The sequence below is a fragment of the Somniosus microcephalus genome, chromosome 14 (assembly GCF_052327205.1).
Source record: "Somniosus microcephalus isolate GS21.2 chromosome 14, FLI_Smic_1.0, whole genome shotgun sequence".
NCBI lineage: Eukaryota > Metazoa > Chordata > Chondrichthyes > Squaliformes > Somniosidae > Somniosus > Somniosus microcephalus.
The window spans coordinates 71,752,968-71,772,487 of record NC_141000.1 but is presented as its reverse complement, the minus strand read 5'-3'; the positions used below and the strand labels follow the sequence as shown (position 1 = coordinate 71,772,487).

The window sequence follows — 19,520 nt, the reverse complement described above, 5'->3', positions numbered from 1 at the left end:
GTGAAATGAGGCCTGATCTGAAACGTCGTTTTACAAACAGCAAGTGAATATAGAGTAACAGTCGTAAACAAACTTTGCTTTCACCGCTCAATTCTACTTCTCTACTCACAAAGTGAGAAAAAAATAAACTGCATGCCTTGTCCCTTATGTGGGCTGACTTGCTTGTTTTTGGCATGTTCTTTCTTTCTTTCTAGACAGCTTCTAGCTACAAAAACTGACCACCTGCACTTTAGCTTCCAGCTCCAGGCCCACATCTCGCAGTCGCTTATTTAAAAATTCACTGACTACCCATTTGTTTCTTTTCTCCTTTTCTGTGTTCCCAGCAAGTGGGAGGGCTTTCCATCCGACTTCTTCCCCTTTGTGATTTGCCAGTGATTAGGCCCTTCTATAAAACAAACTCTCTCTCCTACACCCTTGGTGTCTGGATCTCAAAGAAACACCTCCTGCTATTCTCAAAATGAACATCCACCCTGGCTTAATGAGCCTTAGAGTTATGTGACATGCTGTGTTGAGACTTGCTGTGTTAGTCTGAAAATGACAGTGAATCGCACATTAAATCTAAACATAACTCATTCCCAAATCCTCTCAAGAAAAATTTTTAGAAAACCAAATGCGACAGCGAGACAACCCAAAATGTTACCAAGTTCGATTTCCAATCTGTGGTAACTGCTGGTTTCAGCAAGGTAGTAAAAGGGTATTATAATTGGTCTCAGTGGTCCTGGGTTAGGGGGGGGGGGGGAAATCAGCTAGGGTTCCTGCTCCCAACACTACCTAGTAAGCTCTACTAAAAAGGTGCCGACTTTGGGTGCGTGCAGGATCAGGCTCGGCTGTCTAGTTGGAAGAAAAAAAGTTGTGCAGCTTGCCAAAATTAATTGTTCTGGGTCTCACATAAATTGTGCCTTGGATGAAGTACCACAGTGTACAGTGTACCCAATGTCTATGGGACCATATAGAATCATAGAAATTTATGGCACAGAAGGAGGCCATTCGATCCATCGTGTCTGTGCCGGCCAAAGAGAGCTATCCAGCCTAATCCCACTTTCCAACTCTTGGTCCCTAGCCTTGCAGGTTACGGCACTTCAAGTGCATATCCAAGTACTTATTAAATGTGATGAGCGTTTCTGTCTCTACCACCCTTTCAGGCAGTGAGTTCCAGACCCCCACCACCCTCTGGGTGAAAAAAGATCTCTCAACTCCCCTCTAATCCTTCTACCAATTACTTTAAATCAATGCCCCCTGGTTATTGACCTCTCTGCTAGGGGAAATAGATCTTCCCTATCCACTCTATCTAGGCCCCTCATAATTTTATACACCTCAATTAAATATCCCCTCAGCTCCAAAGAAACCACCCCAGCCTAGCCAATCGTTCCTCATAGCTAACATTTTCCAGTCCTGGCAACATCCTTGTAGATCTCCTCTGTACCCTTTCCAGTGCAATCACAGCTTTCTTTTAATGCGGTGACCAGAACTGTATGCAGTACTCTAGCTGTGGCCTAACTAGTGTTTTATACAGTTCAAGCATAACCTCCCTGCTCTTGTATTCTATGCCTTGGCTAATAATGGAAAAGTATCCTGTATGCCTTCTTAACCACCTTATCTACCTGTCCTGCTACCTTCAGGGATCTGTGGACATGCACTCCAAGGTCCCTCTGTTCCTCTACACTTCTTAGTATCCTACCATTTATGATGTATTCCCAGAGGGAGTCAATGCCTTCAACAAAGGGAGAAAATTGGCAAAAATAAAAAACATTTATTTAGACATTTAGAAGTAAATGCAACAAATAAACAACGTTATTTACAAGGAGCCGTAGTACAAGATTATAACTGAAATGATTCAAGAGGGCATCAGGTGCTTTCTCCGTAATTCTTTTCTTCTAGCTAAAGAACTGGCACAACCAACCATGTTTCTTGTACAAAGTTAACATCACTTATGTCAAGAGAGGCAAGCCTGGAGGTTGAGTGTGAAAATTGAATAAATACTCAGCAGTAGATTTGGGGGGGGGGGGGCGGGGGGAGAAGAACAGATTTCCTACTGCAGGGAACTGCTGCCTCATGCTCCTCCCCCAAAATTACATATGGATGTTTTATCCTTTGAGGAGAGATTAAGGCAATCTTGAGTTTAGTAACAGAGAGCAACTAGCATTTGTGGAACCATACAACAGCAAGGAGTCAACAACTTCAGGAAAGCAAGTCGGGATGGAAAAAAGTAGCAGAAATAGGAAGGGAAAAAATCTATGAATTAGTACAATTAAACAACTTGAATTTGCAACATAAATGGGGAAAAGGTGAGACTGATTTTAAGATCAGGCAGGTTGCAATTATTGATTTCTCAGGCAGTCAGAATTTTTATTTGCATCTACAGTAAGTAATGCACCTTTATGCAAACAAGTCATAATTATAAAGTTTTTTGTGCTTATATTTTTGCAGGTTTAGGCAATTTTGGAAATGTTAAAAAATGTATTTCTTATCCACTTATACATCTGATAGTGTTGCATTTCCAAAAATGAAGCGTCATACCTGGTTCTAACTAAGGGTCATAGACCTGAAACGTAAACCCTACCTTCCCCTCTCCACAGATGCTGTCTGACCCGGAGTGTTTTCAGCATTTACTGTTTTTATTTCACATTTCTAGCAACTGCAGTATTGCACAATTCGTATCTTTACTAATTGTTTTCATTTAGTCCTCTTTCTCCTCACCACCCCGCCCTAAAAAAAACATTTCCACACCTGCCAGAGGAGTTCACTGAGCACAGTGGAAGAGAACTGTGGATTCTCCCAGCAACAGAAGCGAAGTAGTTTGATGGTCTCTTCAGAATTACTGCAGTCTTCAATAATCTTTTTCACGTAACTAGTTCGTACAAACAGAATATCTGCCACGCTCTGCTGGATAGGCATTATAGGTTGGGACAAGTTAGGATCACCATAGGGGTTTGACAGGGGTGGATTTCCTAAAAAACAAAACAAAATTGTTTATTACTTTTGTGTCTTTAAAAGTCTGTAACTTAACTAAAAATTGCTTCATTTCTATTGTAGAAATTGTTAAGCTTTCAAGTTTCACTTTTACTCCCTCCCCGAGGCAACTTATCTTCTTTTCAAGTACTCCTATTCTTCCTTCAGAAGAAAGGATGGGAAGGACTGGGGTAGACACCTACATGATGTTAGTGCTGCTCTGTGCTCAGCTAAGAAATGGGTTTCTGCAAGACCAATCCATGTTCACTGCAACACATTTGGGATGGTACTATAGGTAACACCTATCAAACACCAAGAAAAAATATCCATCTGATATCAGCAAGATATCAATTTTTGTTAATTGATGAACATTCCACAGATAAATATTTATAAACACCACAGGACACACCGAAAATACTTAACCTCACGTTAACTTTTCTTGAAAAGTGCCACCTTTTGCCCCACCAGTATACAATTTCCACAATGCCTTTAGATCAGGTGTGGTGGGTTGCTAAATTGTTAAAAAAAAAAGGGGGGACTTGAACTCCTACTCATTCTGTCACACATGTATCTAAAACTGGTTTGGGAACAAAGCACACTGCAAATGCGATCCAATTCCGGACAATGTAACCAACTAAATATACACCAGTATCAACTGCGCAGATCTCATTACAGGTATTTTGTCCTTTTTTCTGCCATATCAAAAATTAACATTTCCCCCATCCCTAATAAACCTCCATGTTCTAAAAATCTATCTTTGACAATTTAATGTTTCTTACCATTAATTGAGGACTGCATGCGTGATGATACATCACAGCAACGAACTAACTGTGACACCACAGCGTAAAGTTTGCCCAGTTCAGCATACTGGTATTTGATAGGAGGTCCTGGGCCTTCATCCAAAGCTACAAGCATAAATGTTGCAGGCACATTCAGTTTTAGTAGCTGCGTCTTTTCAGCCACGCCTAGTAAAAAGATTAAATAATTTCAGAAACTGTGGAAAGAATTACAACTTGCAATCAAATCATACCTGCTGGTATCATAAAACAAGTAATGGATAAGTGACCGAGTAAAAATATATTTCTAAAGGCTTCCTTTTCACGAGTTCAGCTCAAAATTGTGCATAAATTCAATGATATGAAAATACATGAAAATAGATTAACATGTTAATTTGGAAATTTCTGAAACTGTACAATGGCTTGCAACATTCTTCATATTATGTTTGGACAGTTCAGTATTAAGTAAGTCAAGCGCACTGGGTTTGGAAACAATGAACACAGCTACAAGTTTAGGTAAATATCCAACACATCTGGAAATGATCTTAAAACAATTCCAATTGTTTTAGATTGACACCCTCCAAGGTGGGGCATCCAAAACTGAACGCATTAGTCCAAATGAGATCTGTCCAGCACTCCATATAATTGTCGTAGTACTGCCTTGCTTTTATATCTCTTTTACTGTAGCCCAGCATACCATGAACTTATCATTTATTACACCTGTTAGCTAGCTGTTAATGACTTAAGCACCAAGACGTCAAAATCCCTTTGTTCACCTATTTGTCCTCTCCTTATACAGTACTTCCCCATTTAGATGATATTCTGATCTGCTATTTTTAGAACAAATGTGTATTACCTTACACTTGGTTAAGCAGCACCTGCCTTTGTTCCACCCATTCACTTAATCTATGCCCTTTATAATTTTCTGCTCTCGGACTCTCAATGTTTCCCCCCTTAGCATTATCTGCAAACTCTCTGCTTTTCCCATTTCCATATCGATCAAAATATTAATATCAATGATCTGGACGGGTATACAGGGCATAATTTTGAAGTTTGCAGATGACACAAAACTCAGAAATGTAGCAGTGAGGAGTATAGCAACAGACTTCAGGAAGACATAGCTAGACTGGTGAAACGGGTAAGCACATGGCAGATGAAATTTAACGTAGAGATGTATAAAGTGATTAATTTTGGCAGGAAGAATGAGGAGAGGCAATATAAATTAAAATGGTACAATTTTAAAGCGGGTGGAAGAACAGAGACCTGGAGGTGTACGTACACAAGACTTTGAAGGTGGCAGGACAAGTTGAGAAGGCTGTTAAAAAAGCAAATGTGATCCTCGGATTTATAAATAGAGGCATAGAGTACAAAAGCGAAGAAGTTATGCTAAACCTTTATAAAGCACTGGTTAGGCCTCAGCTGGAGTATTGCAGCCAATTTTAGGCACGACACTTGAATATGTCAAGGCCTTGGAGAAGGTGCTTCTCACATTAACTATCCAGTGGTCTCAGATTAAGACTGAAAATTAAATTGCAAGTCAAACAGTTTTGTGCCCATGTCCACCAGAAAATGACCAACCTAAATACATTCCACATAGGACTATTACAGCCAAAGCCTCATAGATCAAAGGCCAGTGTATTAGCTTAATGTACCAAATGTGATCCTCAGATTTATAAATAGAGGCAGAGTACAAAAGCAAAGAAGTTATACTGAACCTTTATATGTATTAAAATACTCATTTAAAGTTGCAGTGAGCAAATGCTAGAAATAACTTGTTTTTCATATTGCATTTAAACCATCCTAAATTTCTTCACATATTTCATTCATTCCAACATAAAACGTGAATTCATTAACAGTTCAACACATCCAAAATGATTCCCCACTTACGTTCCACTAGTTTTAATACACGCATTAACTTAGAATAATTACAAGATCATAGTTTCATTGAGGAGTTGGTTAAGGTCATATAGTGTGAAGCTTCACCAGCCTGTCAAATGAATCCATCAGGTTACTGCCATTTAATTACTCCTACATATGATTTTTTAATAAAGTTTTAATCAGTCTGCTGTGCATCATTGCCTATAGTGAGTGGCAGATGTCATGGTGGACACAGATGATCAGGATGCTCAGGACAGTTTATGAACGATATTGTCCACACTGAAGGTTTGACTGATGTCATCAGCAACGACGTGCATTTATACAGCACCTTTAACATAGTAAAACATCCCAAGGTGCTTCACAGGAGCGATTATCAAACATAACTGGACACATAAGGAGATATTAAGACATGACCAGAAGCTTGGTCAAAGAGGTAGGTTTTAAGGAGTGCCTTAAAGGAGGCGAGGTAGAGGGGTTTAGGGAGGGAATTTTCAAAGCATAGGGCCTCTGCAGCTGAAGGCACAGCTGACAATGGTGGAGCGATGAAAATCAGGAATGTGCAAGAGGCCAGAATTGGAGGAAGGTTGTAGGGCTGGAGGAAGTTAGGAGATAGGAAGGGCGAGGCCATGGAGGAATTTGAAACCAAGGATGAGAATTTTAAAGTCAAGGCTTTGCCGGACCTGGAGCCAATATCGGTCAGCGAGCACAGGGGTGATGGGTGAACAGGACTTGGTGCGAGTTAGGATGAGCTCAAGTTTACGGAGAGTGCAAGGTGGGAATCCAGCCAAGAGAGTATTGGAATAGTCGAGTCGAGCAGCAACAAAGATATGGATGAGGGTTTCAACAGCAGATGAGGTGAGGCTGAAGCGGAGAGGAGCAATGTTATCGAAGTGGAAGTAGGCGGTCTTGGTGATGGAGAGGATATGGGGGCGGAAGCTCAGCTCAGGGTCAAATAGGATGGCAAGGTTGCCCATGGTCTGGTTCAGCCTCAAAGTGGCAAGGGACAGAGATGGAATCGAAGACAATGTCATCGTTCTCCCCAATATTTAATTGGAGAAAATTTCTGCTCGGACAAGCAGCTTGACAAATCAGAGGCAGTTACTCAGGGGTCGAGATGTGGTGAAGTAGAGCTGGGTGTCATCAGTGCACATGTGGAACCCAACATGTTTTCAGATGATGTCACCGAGGAGCAGCATGTAGATGAGGAATAGGAGGGGGCCAAGGATAGATCCTCGAGGGGGACTCCAGAAGTAATGGCACGGCAGCAGGAAGAGAAGCCATTTCAGGCAATTCTCTGGATACGACTGGATAGAAAAGAATGGAATCAGGCGAGGGCAATCCCACCCAGCTGGGCAACAGAGGAGAGGTGCTGGAGGAGGATGGTGTGGTCAACCGTGTCAAAGGCTGCAGACAAGTCAAGAAGGATGAGGCGGGATAGTTTACCACGGTCATAGTCACATAGAATCTCATTTGCAATGTTCACTTGAATTTTTTTTGGGTGCGCGGCCGATTCAAAATACTGCGCATGCGCCTTTTTCCGTATTTAAAAGCCGATGAGCCGGCTGCACGGGAACATTGGTCATTTGTGACTTTGATGAGGGCCGTTTCAGTACTGTGGCAGGGGCGGAAACCTGATTGGCGAGGTTCAAACATGAAAGTGCGAGAAAGGGCGGCATATGGAGGCGACACCATATTCAAGGACTTGAGAGGAAAGCGAGGGTGGAGATGGGGCGGTAGTGTGCAAGGAGAGAGGCGTAAAGGGTGAGCTTTTTGAGGTAGGGGGCAATAGCGGCAGATTTGTAGGGGAGGGGACTGTAGCCGAGGAGAGGGAACTGCAAACAATATCAGCTAACATGGGGGCCAGGAAGGGAAGTTGGGTGGTCAGCAGTTTGATGGAAATAGGGTCAGGGTAGCACATAGAGAAGATGATCAGTAGAAGGTGCATTTTTTTATTCGTTTATGGGATGTGGGCGTCACTGGCAAGGCCAGCATTTATTGCCCATCCCTAAATGCCCTCGAAGTGATATTTTCTAGTAATCAACCTTAAATTTATATATATATTTAAGTTATATTACAAGTTACTCAGAGTTCATCCCTTCTCATTCAAGGATTGTACTTTATTCCCAGCATCAGAGCGGTTTTCCTCAGTACCAGGATGTTCAGTTCCTCTTTCAGCCTTTGCTTCTAACCGAGTCAAATATGAATAATTAAAAAAAGTAAGCCTCCCAATTGCATATGCCTGAATTATGGTTGGTGGGGGGGGGGGGGGGGAAAGAGAAGGGGAGGGAGGAAGAGAGCGAACTCCCATACATACCCAGGAACACGAGAACATTGTCAAAATGTTCCACAGCATTAAGATAGGTGGGATAAAAAGAATGCCTAGTTTTTAAGTGAAGTCTTCATTTTTACAAAAATGAAAAGCATCCTTCACATCAGGATAGGCCAAGGTTATTAATAAGGAGAATCATGTAAACACTACCCCACTTTGAAATAATGAGTCCAGGTGGCATCACCAAGTGGATCAGTCCGCAATGCTCACCACCAGAGAACATGCACCTTTCATAAACCAGAGATTGCTGGAGGTTCCATAGCTGAATTTGCAGTGTATGACTGGCTGAAATAAACTCTCAATGAAACAATTCTAACTACTTCAGAATAGACAAGACAGTACAACAAGCAGGCTGCATTTATTATTCTAGTACCATATGGTTTCCACTTAGTACTGGACATTTTTGAAATTAATGCTTTTATGTAATAAAACATCTACAACTGAGGGAGAAAGTCCTATACAGCAAGGGTAGACATTTCAAGAGCTAATGCATCAACTGAAAGCTCAGATGAATTATGCATGACCTGGTCCCAGATCTGAAACAAAGTAAACTTCTACAAGGACCGGTTAGGCTTGCCAACTCTGGTTGGATGTATTCCTGGAAGTTTCATCACATAACCACCCCATCCCCTTCCAACCGCCCCATGTTCCTCATTGGTCACTCAACACACCCATCCTCATGGCACACCATGCTCTCACGCCACTTGAAAAGTAAACAGACTCTTCAGATGCAACACAAATGTATCAGATCAAATGATTCTTCACTGTCAAACAGACTTTTTTCCTATCTAATATTTTTATAACTAATAAACAATAGTGTTCAAAGAAAATGAACACTTTTTTTTAATGCCCCTATGATTTTTCTACCAGGTTGCTCGCAGCAGTGTTCAGGAGATTAATCTTCAATTCCTAGAGACTCCTGAACAATCCTGGAGGGTTGGCAACCCTTGGACCTGTACAGGCTGGACAATACTCAGTTCCAACTGGTCCAAGAATTAAATAATCTTCAACCAGTATGAAATCACCAGGACAGTTGCTGCATCCTCCACTCGGATCCCATTATCAATGCAGGACATGGGAGAAAAAGTAATATGTGGCAAACTCCCACCCAGGAGAGAGGATGTCCCGAGATCTATTTATGGGTAATTCCACCTGTCAAATATCACCCGAGATGGTCAAAGGTAGTCTGCCTGCACCACAGTATCTCGCCATTGCTCAAGTGATCCAATGCGACTCTGTCCCTTAGAAGTCATTGAACAAAAAGGATAGCGATGCTGACAACACCAATCAGACCCTTGCCATTCACAGTAAAGTCCTCAATGGTTGCCTGCAGACTGCTCAAAGTTTAAGTCAGATCATGTACCACACACATCTATATTTCCTAGAAATCAGAGGAGAAAAGTGGTCACTAAGATGGGAGACAAGTGAAAGCTACAAGTGTAATCTGTTCAATTTATTGGATTAGACCACTCGCTGAAAGAGCAAGCTATTCAGATTTTGTAATGTTAAAGAATACAACACACAAGTTTGCATCAACGACTGCAATACATGCCATTTATGACATTGAATATTGCAAGAATTACCAGTGTCACTTCAGTATGTAGCCTCCTGTAAGGGAAAATCAAAGTCAGACGCTCCACATCATAAAACTCCTTCATTGTCTGTTAGCTTCTGCTTGATCAGACCCTGGTCAGAGGGCTTTCGTCTGGGGGATCCACAAAATTCAAAGACACAGATTTGAACTACATTCCAATGAATTTCTGAAGGGAGAGAATTAGGCATCTCCACTAGGTACATGGCTTAGAGTAGCACTGGTAGCATCAAGCTCTGTTGTCGAGGCATGTGGTCTTTCAGAAATTTGATAATGGAGAAAAAAGGGACAAGAAAGAAAGAAAGCGGAGGTGCCCATCATGAATAGTAACCCTTCCCACCCAGGAGACAAAGAGGATGTCATGAGATCTGCTTATAGGTAATCCATGAAGACAAAAATTTTGACAGCACTGCCTTAAACCATAAACTGTCGAAGTCTAGATGAGAGAGTGAACCAAAACCATGATATCCTGAGGCCACTGATTCTCAAAATGTAAAAGAGAGGCTGCTTTCATGATTCTCCTTGTTGGTAATCTGGTTTTATACTGGTGTTATGTGGAGGATAACTGCGAATAGAGCTAATTAGTGATAACTTTTTTTAAAAAAGCATGAAAAGGTTTTGCAGCTATGTTTCCATTAAATTTTATAAAAAGTTACTATTGGAATAGTGGAGCAGGTAGATTTTATAGTAACAAAGAATTGAAAGATTGCAGTTTATAGCAAACTTATAAAAAGTTCTGATACTTATTTGTGTAGCTGAATAAAAATCAAATGTTCAGTACTCTAAATGGAAAATTATCCAAATAAATTGTTTTGGGAATTACACTGTAAAAACGAAATCTATAATTATTATAAAGTGAAGTCTTTAGTTATGTCCTTACCCAGATTGGCATACATAACAAAGAGGTTGAAGTACTGTGTCAAATGCCGCCCATGCTCAGATACTTCTCGTCGCAGTAAATTCAGAACAGCTCTGAGAAGATGATCGCTGAGACTTAAATTATCAAAAGCCTGTAAAACACAAATAAATAGTTAGCAAAAAACTATTCACAATCCAATTCACAATAATACAAACACAACTATGGATTGATTATACACACTTCTTTGAAGATTACATTTTTTTTCTCGCCTCTTCTCCTAAAGGCAACTCCACCTTGCCTGAATGGTCATTATTGATGTGTGAACTTTCTATTTGGCTAAATCATGTACTAAAAATTTGACCATCCTGCTTGACTCAAGTTCAATCTGCAGAAGTTTTATTTAACACCCTATGGGAAAATTGCAGTATTGTCCCTTTAAGATAAAAAAAAGCACCATGCACAGCCATCGTCCTCTGTTCTACTGTACAATTGATCCCATTATAGGCTGCACCCTCAATTTTTTTCACCAGAGTAAGCAGCATTCAGACCCTGGGAACAGCAGAGCACATGAACAATACATAACAGCAAGTAGGTCCAAGCCTTGCAATGCAAGACAGGAAAGTTAGAAGCTGGGAGGGCGATTTCTACGTGGGAGTTTGAATATCAAAGGATAGAGACCATACAAAGAGAAGGTAATTGTACACTCTTCCTTGATTTGTTCAATCTCCACACACAATAATACACCCAAGTAGTAGCAATTTGCTAATCTCCATTTACTAATAGGCTTACATGTTTTATTTCCAAAGCAAATGAATAATTGCATGCATTGAAAAAACTACTTTCTCTCATCTACATAAAGACCCGAGTCCTGTGGCAACCAAACAGTACCTCTCAATGGAAGGAGCATATTGTGGTGAGTAAATATTAGCACTGATTTGTTGAGACAAATAAAACGGAGAAACAAAATCAGACACAGGAAACGATGAGGCTTGAAAGCCATCATATCTGCAAGACAGAAGGGGTAACAATGGCTCCACCATGTGCACATGCAGTTTGCTAACTCCAAGCAGGAAGAATAAGAATTTTTTTTTTTTGAAGTTCACTGGAGTATTAGGTCCAAAGGTTTGCAACATCTGCTTCTATTTGGCATCATAAGCCTTCATGGTACAGACATTTCCAGCAGCTAGCAACATTGACGTAACCAACTGTTAGAACTTTGCCTCTCTAAGACATCAAGAGCCACAATGCCAATAAGTTATGGGAATAGTCATGTCTCGTTGGACCTTTCATTTGAGTGCAGAGGTAATCTCTGATGGGATCTTGATCAGGCAGACCTCTCAGACAGCAGGAAGGTGGCCCATGTTGAAGGGGAGCAGGCAAAGCATTACCATGCCTACTTGAGGATTGACAGGCCACCCAAGACTACTGCTGGGCTATTTAGCGAGCTGAAACATAATTCCAGTCATTTCCTGCTCCAAAGCATGGCTACAATGTGTCTCACCATTTGATCTACAATAAGTGAAGCTATCTGGAATTTAAAATCGTCTCTGTTGAAAGCATTTACCATTTCCTTCTGTAAGCCTGCCAAGGCCTGGGTAGACAGATCCACAAAGTTTACAGAGCACCAATGCTTCTACACTGTATCGGCGGTCTGCACAGCACGGGATTAAAACAGAGAACTTAAATAGTGTTTTATTTGGGAATTTGGAAAGAGTGGGAATTCGGAAAAGAGGGGGAAGGAGTTGCTGCATTTTGCCGACACTACTTGTAGTGCTTTGTGTTACAGGTAGATATATAATTTCAGTACCCATAACTTAATCTAGATCAACAGAGACGATGCACTGCAGCAACTCGCCAAAGCTCCTTCAACAGCACCTTCCAAACCCGCGACCTCTACCACTTAGAAGGACAAGGGCAGCAGACGCATGGGAACATCACCACCTACACGTTCCCCTCCAAGCCACAAACCATCCTGACTTGGACCTGTATCGCCATTCCTTCACTGTCGCTGGGCCAAAATCCTGGAACTCCCTTCCTAACAGCATTGTGGGTGTACCTACACCATATGGACTGCAGCGGTTCAAGGCGGCGGCTCACCACAATCTTCTCAAGGGCAATTAGGGATGGGCACTAAATGTAGGCCTAGCCAGCGATGCCCACATCCCATCAATGAATAAAAAAAAACGAAGTAGTCAAGGAACTACACTGTAAAGTAAGTTACCTCATTACAAATTAAATTAAATTAAATAAAACAAGGTCATACAGGGATGGCAGTGCAAGCGGTGTGCCACAACTGCAGCGTGTGGGACTTTGTGGAGAGCATTGTGATCCTGGATAGCCACGTTTGCAATAAGTGCCTGCATCTTGAGGAACTTCAGCTCAGAGTTTTTGAGCTGGAGTCTGAAGTGCAGACATTGCAAGGAATCAGGGATGGGGAGAGTTACCTGGACACTTTGATCCAGGAGGCAGTCACGCCCCTTAGGTTAGGTAGTGGTACAGGTCTGGTTAGTGGTCAGAGACAGGAGGGTGTGACTGCAATTCAGGCAGGTGAGGGGACCCCAGGTGCAGTGCTGGAGGAGCCTCAGCCTTTGTCCTTGTCCAACAGGTAGGAGGTCCTTGCTGCCTGCGTGGATGAGGGAAAAGCCTGCAGGATGGATGAGCAAGCTGACCATGGCGCCGGAGGCCATTCAAGTGGAGCGAGTGAAAGGGAATGTAGTTGTGGTAGGGGACAGTATCGTCAGGGGATATATACTGTTCTCTGCAGCCACGACCGAGTTCTGAAGATTGTGTTGCCTGCCCGGTGCCAGGGTTAAAGACATCGCCTCGCGGCTGGAGGAGAACCTGGAATGGGAGGGGGAGGATCCAGTTGTCGTGGTCCACATAGGAACCAACGACATAGGTAGAACTTGGAATGAGGGTCTGCTGAGGGAGTTTGAGTTAGGGTCCTGAGCCACGTGCAAATTGGCATAGGGGAAAACAGATTAGAGGTTTAAATGCGTGGCTCAAAGAGTGGTGTAGGAGGAAGGGATTTCAGTTCATGGGGCACTGGCACCAGTAGTGGGGAAAGAGGGAGTTGTTCCGTTGGGACAGACTCCACTTAAATCGGGCTGGGACCAGTGTCCTGCCGAACTGAATAACTAGGGCAGTAGACAGGGCTTTAAACTAATGAAGGGGGATGGGAGGATTCAGGAAAGAGTAAATTTAAAAGCAGCGAGAGAAATTTCAAGGCTCTAGAGCAGAGTAGAGGTTTGGGTAAAAATAAGCAGAGTGGGTCAGGAAGGGATAGAGAGTAACAAAGGTAATAAATAAGGCATTAATGACTACGGTGACATCAGGGAAAAATAGAAATAAGTCAAAGTTAAAGGCACTATACCTGAATGCGCGAAGCATTTGCAACAAAATAGATGAATTAATAGTGCAGATATAAATTAACAGGTTTGATCTAATAGCCAAAATGGAAACGTGGTTGCAAAGTGGCCAAGGTTGGGAACTAAATATTCCAGGATACTTAACTTTTAGAAGAGATAGGCAAAATGGAAAAGGAGGGGTTGCCCTAATAATAAAGGATGGGATAAAAACAGTAGAGAGAAAGGATCTTTGCTCTGAAAATCAAGTAGTAGAATCAGTTTGGGTGGAGCCAAGAAACAGCAAGGGGCAGAAAACATTGGTGGGAGTTGTTTATAGGTCCCCAAACAGTGGTTGTAATGTCGGGCAGAGTATAAATCAGGAAATTAGAGGCGTATGTAACAAGGGTAATACGGTAAGCATGGGGGACTTTAATCTACATATAGACTGGACAAACCAAATTTTCAGTAATAGTGTTGAGGACGAATTCATGGAATGCATGCAAGATAGTTTTCCAGAAAGTATGTTGAGGAACCAACTAGGGAACAGGCTATTTTAGATCTAGTATTGTGCAATGAGAAAGGGTTAATCAATAACCTTGTAGTAAAGGGGCCTTTAGGGAAGAGTGAACATAATATGATAGAATTCTATGTTGAGTTTGAAAGTGATTTAGTTAAATCCGAAACTAGGGTCTTAAATCTAAACAAAGCAGACTACGTAGGTATGAGGGGCGAGCTGGCTGATGTAGATTGGGAAACTACATTAAAAGGTATGATGGTAGACAAGCAATGGCTAGCATTTAAAGAATTAATACATAATTTACAACAAATATACACTCCTTTAAAGGCACAAAAACCCCCACAGGAAAAATGGTCCAACCGTGGCTAACAAGAGAAGTTAAAGGTAGCATTGATCAAAGGAAGAGGCTTATAATGTTGCCAAAAATAGTAACCCTGAGGATTGGGAGGATTTTAGAATTCAGCAAAGGAGGACCAAGAAATTGCTAAAGGGAGGAAAATAGAATGAGAGTGAACTAGCGAGAGACATAAAAACAGACTGTAAAAGCTTCTATAGGTATGTAAAAAGGAAAAGATTAGCTAAAGTAAATGTGGGTCCCTTACAGGCTGAGACAGGAGAAATTATAATGGGGAATAAGGAAATGGCAGAGAAATTAAGCAAATACTTCATGTCCGTCTTCACAGAGGAAGATGCAAAAAACTTCCCGGAAATAGTGGAGAACCAAGGCTCTAGCGAGAATGAGGAACTGAAAGAAATTAGTATCAGTAAAAAAAATACTGGAGAAATTAATGGGACTGAAAGCTGATAAATCCCCTGGACCTGATGGCCCCACATCCGAGGGTTTTGAAAGAGGTGGCTATAGAGCTAGTGGATGCATTGGTTGTCATTTTCCAAAATTCCATAGATTCTAGAACGGTTCCTGCGGTTTGGAAGGTAGCAAATGTAACCCCACTATTTAAGAAAGGAGGGAAGAGAGAAAACGGGGAACTACAGACCAGTTAGCCTGACATCAGTAGTAGGGAAAATGCTAGAATCGATTATTAATGTGGTAACAGGGCACTTAGAAAATAATAATAGGATTGGGCAGTCAACATGGATTTATGAAAGGGAAATCGTGTTTGACAAATGCTAGAATTTTTTGAGGTTGCAACTAGCAGAATAGACGAGGGGGAACCAGTGGATGTGGTGTACGGTATTTGGATTTTCAGAAGGCATTTGATAAGGTGCCACACAAGAGGTTATTAAACAAAATTAGGGCTCATAGGATTGGGGTAATATATTAGCATGATTTGAGGATTGGTTAACGGACAAAAAAGAGAGTAGGAATAAATGGGTAATTTTCGGGTTGGCAGGCTGTAATTAGTGGGGTACCGCAAGGATCAGTGCTTGGGCCTCAGCTATTCACAATCTATATCAATGATTTGGATGAGGGGACCAAATGTAACATATCAAAGTTTGCTGATGATACAAAGCTGGGTGGGAATGTAAGTTGTGAGGAGGATACAAGGAGGCTTCAAGCAGATATAGACAGGCTAAATAAGTGGGCAAGAACATGGCAAATGGAATATAAAGTGGAGAAATGTGGAGTTCTCCACTTTGGTAGGAAAAATAGAAAAGCAGAGTATTTTTTAAATGGAGAGAGATTGGGAAATGTTGGTGTCCAGAGGGACCTGGGTGTCCTTGTATATGAATCACAAAGTTAACAGGCAGGTACAGCAAGCAATTAGGAAAGCAAATGGTATGTTGGCCTTTATTACAAGAGGATTTTGAGTATAGGAGTAAAGATGTCTTACTGCAATTATATAGAGCCCTGGTGAGACCACACCTGGAGTATTGTGTACAGTTTTGGTCTCCTTACCCAAGGAAGGATATACTTGCCATAGAGGGAGTGCAACGAAGGTTCACCAGACTGGTTCCTGGATGGGGGTATTGTCCTATAAGGCCTATATTCTCCAGAGTTTAGAAGAATGAGAGGTAATCGCATTGAAACAGACAAAATTCTTATAGGGCTCGACAGGGTAGATGCAGGGAGAATGTTTCCCCTGGCTCGGGAGTCTAGAACCAGGGATCACAGTCTCAGAATAAGGGGTCAGCCATTTAGGACTGAGATGAGGAGAAATTTCTTCATTTGGAGGGTGGTGAATGTTTGGAATTCTCTACCCCAGAGGGCTGTGGAGGCTCAGTCGTTGAGTATATTCAAGACAGAGATCGATAGATTTTTTTGATATTAAGGGAATCAAGGGATATGGGGATAGTGCAGGAAAGTGGGGTTGAGGTAGAAGATCAGCCATGATCTTATTGAATGCAGGCTTGAGGGGCCAAATGGCCTACTCCTGCTGCTATTTCCTATGCAAGGCTTATTCGACTTCTTGATGTAAAAGACCATCCTCGAGTTCTCTGTTCATGGCCCAGCTGTCCAGTTCCAAAACAGAACGAGGGCTAGTCATATTAATGTCTCAGGAAACTTGGTCTTCACTCCAAGTTACTAGTCTTGTACAGCATTTGAATACGTTGGTATTACCAATCTGCTCTCCTCCATGCTGATAAACTACATTAAAACTTCTCTATTGGAGACAACAGAGATCTACTGCTGATGGTCAAAGGAAAACCTGAGGGCTCTTTCAAAAGCAGATCTTTTAGAGGGAGGCAAGGGAATATCACATGACTGCTGAAGGCATGATCTGCTAACATTGAAAGGCCCAGGTCATTTTCTCCTGTGGAATGATGACCTACACCACGTTGTCCAACACAGGTTGAACATTAGAATAGGCATTTAGTGTATTTTTGCAGAACTTAAATAGTATCATTTCACTAAACATTGTTTTGATCCCTTCATCTTTCCAAACTTTAGTATCAGAATTTGGATTAACTGGACCCGTTTTAAGATTTTACTGCGAACAGTTGTATTTTTTTTAAAAAAGAAATTCTGCTCAAACTGGACATGACCTTACCATATGTTAAAATACAGAGAACATAATAGCTTCATTCTTAAATGGAAAGCATCCTTCACATACCATTAGATAAGCCCAAGATATCGAAAAATAGCGTGGAGCAGGGAAGTGATCAGAGCACCACGTAAAGCATGTTTAATGTATTAGCATCAGATTGGAGTGTCCTGGCAAAATTTCAGACAAAATACAGCACTCTTGAGCTTTCTCAGTTGTCAGCCCCACCACCCCAACCCCAGAAGAAGCAAATCAAAATGTACTAACCTGCATCATAAAAATATATTTTGAACAAAATTAGCCATTGCATACCCATGTTTGAACTTGTAAGAGAGAATTGGTGTATGGAGGATGCATTTCATTCAAAGAATGAAGGTGATCTTACTAGTTGTTATGATCTTGAATACACTGCCTGAAAGGGTGGTGGAAGCAGATTCACTTAACTTTCAAAAGGAAATTCGATAAATACTTGAAGGGGAAAATAGTGCAGGGGTATGGGGAAAGAGCAGTGGACTGGGACTAATTGGATAGCTCTTTCAAAGAGCTGGCACAGGCATGATGGGTCAAATGATCCCTTCTGTGCTGTATGATTTTACTAGGTACATAATCTAGCTTCATTTACATCCTCTAACTACACTCAGTATAAATAAATCCAGTATACTCCTTTCAAAATCTCTTCATTCAAATTCTGATAATTACATTTTTAATGCTAAATTCCCAATTTGCTTAATTCAAATTACAGGATATATATTTTTAAGTACAAAAAAACTAGTATCCACCTATGAAGGTGGTCAGGCCTTTTGAGCAATGTCAAATACCTACATTAAGGAAAGATCTTCAAAAGAACAAGAAGCCCCTTGAAAAGACAGGTTGAATAAAATCATCATCATAAGATAAAAAAGGATAGTTCTACATAGGCTTACAGATATCTGGAATGCAATGGTGGTAGACTGGAAAAGAGGAATGAAATTGTCTTCAAGTGATAACCTATGAATGCACTTTGCAAGCCACTTAAGCTTTTAAGAAATCCTAGACTTTGCTGTTCTGGAAGAAAGATCCGATTTTTAAATAAAACTACAATATTTTTCAAACAAATGTTAAATGATGTACACACCATCCTAATACAGAAGACTGGTGACGAATAGCTACTCGACGTAGATTGAACTGAGAAATTTAGGCTGAGACTGCCAAACTATCCTGTGTCATGGCATAGTAAGGCAAAGTGGAGCTTGTTTACCCTTCTAGGAATTAAGAGTCAAAACTGGGCAAGCAACCCTAATGACTACAAATTGTGTTATCCAATTAAGTGTTCTACTTATCACAGAAAACCTCTAATCAGAAAGATTAAAGTGTTAAGATATCTACAACTGAAGGAAGTTCTTGCAAAGCAAAACTGGTCCTCTCAAGAAACAAACTAACAAATGGAGACTCTCAGGGTGCAGTGTTAGTTCATCATCTGAAATTCCTACAGATCAATCAGCACTCAATTCTAATATGACGAAGAACTACATTTTCCTCAGTCAGTAAAACAGAGGCAGTTGAAAATTACTTGAATAATGGGGGGAGCAGTGAAGCGAAGTGAAAGAACGTGAGTGAGGGAAGAGGTTGAAGACTAGTTCCAACCTAAATTCTGCAGGGATCAGAACAGGTGAAAACCACGTTAAATGATGCATTACTAGTCAAGCAAGATGGAGGGATTGAGAAATTATTCAATGAGCTATCAGTAAAGGAAGGCACAAAAACTGGCAGCGGCCTGTGCTCCAGTGAAGTACTTTTAGGCACAGATTATTTAAAGCCCAGAAGACCCAGCATTTGTTGGTTGGTGCTTCTGAGGCGAGCCATTTCTTGTGATGGCTTTGCTGATGTGTACTTGACCGTGAACATTTCATAAAGGAGCTGGAATTCAGGATCTTTCAGACATGTGGCACATCAAGTAACTAAATCTTTCCTTCCAGGTTATGTCTGACAATATTCTAGATATTAAAAGGCATCAAGATGTTAGCTAGCTATGAGATTCTCATGGCACTGGAGACACAACCAAGTATTATCGTAAGGCAATGTCTAGAGTTCCCAATGCAGTCTAGTTATTCTACTTAATATGCATTTTCCCAAAAGATGCATTGGGTGAACCTGCAGGCACGCATTGCGCCCTGCAAATAGCTTCGTTCTCCACATCCTTGGAAAAGTTTACATTCCCTACATCTAAAATTTTGTTTTACGATTTGGGGGTTGGGGGGGGGGGGGGGGGGGGAAAGAGGGGAGATAGTGGGTGGAGACAGAGAGAAGGGTTCTGTTTTGGTTGGCTGAGGATACAATCAATGATGAAGGC

At 41.3% G+C, this 19,520-nt stretch overlaps 1 protein-coding gene across 1 annotated transcript in view; it reads right to left on the bottom strand.

Annotated features, from left to right (window-relative positions):
- The window catches only part of usp9 (ubiquitin specific peptidase 9), a 244,275-nt gene that overhangs the window by 11,871 nt on the left and 212,884 nt on the right, over positions 1 to 19,520 (bottom strand). Inside the window, exons 38-40 of the mRNA XM_086007397.1 lie at positions 10,404 to 10,533; positions 3,729 to 3,914; positions 2,716 to 2,948 (exon numbers count right to left, since the gene is read on the bottom strand). Of these exons, the coding sequence (XP_085863523.1) occupies positions 2,716 to 2,948; positions 3,729 to 3,914; positions 10,404 to 10,533 (549 nt within the window). The remainder of the gene's footprint in view (positions 1 to 2,715; positions 2,949 to 3,728; positions 3,915 to 10,403; positions 10,534 to 19,520) is intronic.